This window comes from Plectropomus leopardus, unplaced genomic scaffold (genome assembly GCF_008729295.1).
Source record: "Plectropomus leopardus isolate mb unplaced genomic scaffold, YSFRI_Pleo_2.0 unplaced_scaffold26415, whole genome shotgun sequence".
NCBI classification, from domain to species: domain Eukaryota; kingdom Metazoa; phylum Chordata; class Actinopteri; order Perciformes; family Serranidae; genus Plectropomus; species Plectropomus leopardus.
Window position 1 is genome coordinate 1 of NW_024628730.1, and position 2,633 is coordinate 2,633.

A 2,633-nucleotide genomic window follows, 5' to 3' on the forward strand; every position below is an offset into this window, starting at 1 on the left:
TAAGATTTACTTTGGTGTTTAACTTTTTTTTATTTTGTTAAACACCAAAGTAAATCTTATGGAACATTATTTTTCTTTACCAAATATTATAGTAGAACAGCTTTCTCAAGCAGTTTGTGATGCATTTTCATCATTTAGATAGATAGATATTATTTTGAATGTCTTTGGCAAAATTCAAATCTATAATTTTAATCTAGATTAATCGAGATTAACTACAGGATTGCAGTGAGATTAATCTAGATTAAAAAAATTAATCTATGCCCAGCACTAATATGAGTTTTGTGTGTTGATTTTTTACAATTCATGTTGTTCCTTTGCTCTGTTTATCTGCACATACCTGCTGTGATTAGCCTTTGCTGCTGTAATAATGCAAATGGGACTAATAAAAATTATCTCATTTTATTTAATCTTATTTGATCTTTTTTCCCCCTAAGTGTTCAACAAATTACAACTTTTGATCTCAACAACTTCTGACGAGTCAGTAAAACTTACAAATATTGAATCTGTAGTTTGAGACATGGTTTGTTCCATCAACAGATTTAACTCTTTGAGGTTTTTTACAGGGATATGCTCATTGATAATAAACTTTTATTGTTCACATCAAGAATGTTTATGTAGATAATATTTACAAAGCACATGGTAGATTAATTTATTCACTATGATCATTAGTAATTTATTGATTGATTGATTTTTTTTTAATTTACTTTTGCATTTTTTTATGCATTTGTTTACTGAATACTTTAGCTTGTTTGGGCTCATTGTGAACGTTGTGTTAAAATGAGTCTCAGCAGGTAGCAGGTGTCTGGATAGTTTCAGGTGTCTGTTGATTTTTTTAACTTACTGATTTTCAGGTCTTTTTCTTGTAACTTTGCCAGTTTTAAAGAAATATTCAATTAGAAATGACCAAAATGTATTTATGAAAATAACATGTAAATAGTCAAAAGTACAAATTACTTCAGTAACAGCAAAATCCAGACAGAACAAATAAAGACAGTCTAGTAGGAACAGACAGTATTTAACAATAATGTTTGACAGAAAACTTGAAAAAAAATTATATTAATTTTTGTTAAGTTAATAGTATTTCCAAATTACATGGTTTTGAATTGTTATATTTGAAAGTGGTATAAAAGGGCAATTATGCAAGTATTTTACTTTGACTGTATGATACTTTGGTACTTTAGTTACTATCAAGTTTGTTTTTGTAGATAGTGGTATTAATTACTTCTGTTTTTTTAATTTTCATACTTTAAATTACGCCGTTTGGTCGATGTGCGTGTTGTATCGCGGGACTCTGTCACAGCTGGTTCCGGGTTTTTGCTCTGTAGTTTCGGGTGTGTGGCTCTTAAAAGAGCCGTTGTTGTGGTTTTCGGGGTGTAACCGGGTTCCCGGTGAGTCCCGGTGTCAGTCTACTTCTTGGGGCCCTTGTCGGTCTTCTTGGGCAGCAGGACGGCCTGGATGTTGGGCAGCACGCCGCCCTGAGCGATGGTCACTCCGCCCAGCAGCTTGTTGAGCTCCTCGTCGTTGCGGACCGCCAGCTGCAGGTGTCGGGGGATAATCCGGGTCTTCTTGTTGTCGCGGGCCGCGTTTCCGGCCAGCTCCAGGATCTCGGCGGTCAGGTACTCCAGCACCGCCGCCAGGTACACCGGAGCCCCGGCGCCGACCCGCTGAGCGTAGTTGCCTCTCCGCAGCAGCCTGTGGACGCGGCCCACCGGGAACTGCAGCCCAGCCCGGGAGGACCGGCTTTTCGCCTTCGCTCTCACTTTGCCGCCTTTTCCGCGTCCGGACATGTTTTCTCTGTAAATGTCTCACAATGAAACTGGAAATATGCGCCGCCGCCCGGAGCGAGATGATATACCGCGTTGCTGCGCGCTCATTGGTCAGACGGAGTCAAACTGTGATCGCCCAATCACGAACGAGCTCCTCCTAGCTTCCTATTTACACTACGGCGTTTCCGTTTCATGCTTTACGAGATTTTCAGAATAAACTGTAGAAGTTCGAAGCGTAATTCCCGGAGTGTCTTGATATCAGAATAAAGTCCTAATATTAGCAGGGAAAAATCATAAATAAATTGTTTTCATCATGTCAGATGAAGATGGTGTGTTGAAATGAATAATATTTAGATTTTTTTTGTTTCAGCCTCAAGGTTGCAACCAAAAGTTCCTCAATTTCAGAATAAAGTCGAAATGATTACAAACGTCATTTTTAAAAAAAAATTTTGAATACAGTATGGATGTAGTGTTACAAGTATAAACTTACAATAACTGGAAAAATTTGAAGGTCCATTTTTGTCAATGTACTTTTAGAATATTGCAAATATAACAATCTAAAATGTTTAAAAATAAATATTTTTTACCATGTAATTTGTATTTATTTATTTATTTTCTCTCTCAGCTGTGAGTCAAAAGTCCCCCCCCCCTTTAAGTATTTACTCTAGTGCACGAGGCACCGCCCTCCGGACTGTGACGTCAGTCCATCAGGTGATCTCACCGAGATGATGACGACCGGAAGTCGCTGAAGAAACGAAGACGGTTTCCTGTTGATATCTGAGCAGTCCTCTTCAGATCCAGGTGAGACAAACAGCTGTCCTCTCTGTGTCTGTCCTCTCTGTGTCTGTCCCGTCTGTGTCTGTCCCC

At 38.6% G+C, this 2,633-nt stretch overlaps 1 protein-coding gene across 1 annotated transcript; it reads right to left on the reverse strand.

Moving 5' to 3' along the window:
* Positions 1–1,140: 1,140 nt before the first annotated feature.
* LOC121966950 (histone H2A-like) lies at positions 1,141–1,791 on the reverse strand. Its single transcript, XM_042517018.1, has one exon. It carries the CDS (start codon positions 1,785–1,787, stop codon positions 1,407–1,409), a length of 381 nt encoding a protein of 126 aa, XP_042372952.1. The 5' UTR covers positions 1,788–1,791; the 3' UTR covers positions 1,141–1,406.
* Positions 1,792–2,633: the final 842 nt, after the last annotated feature.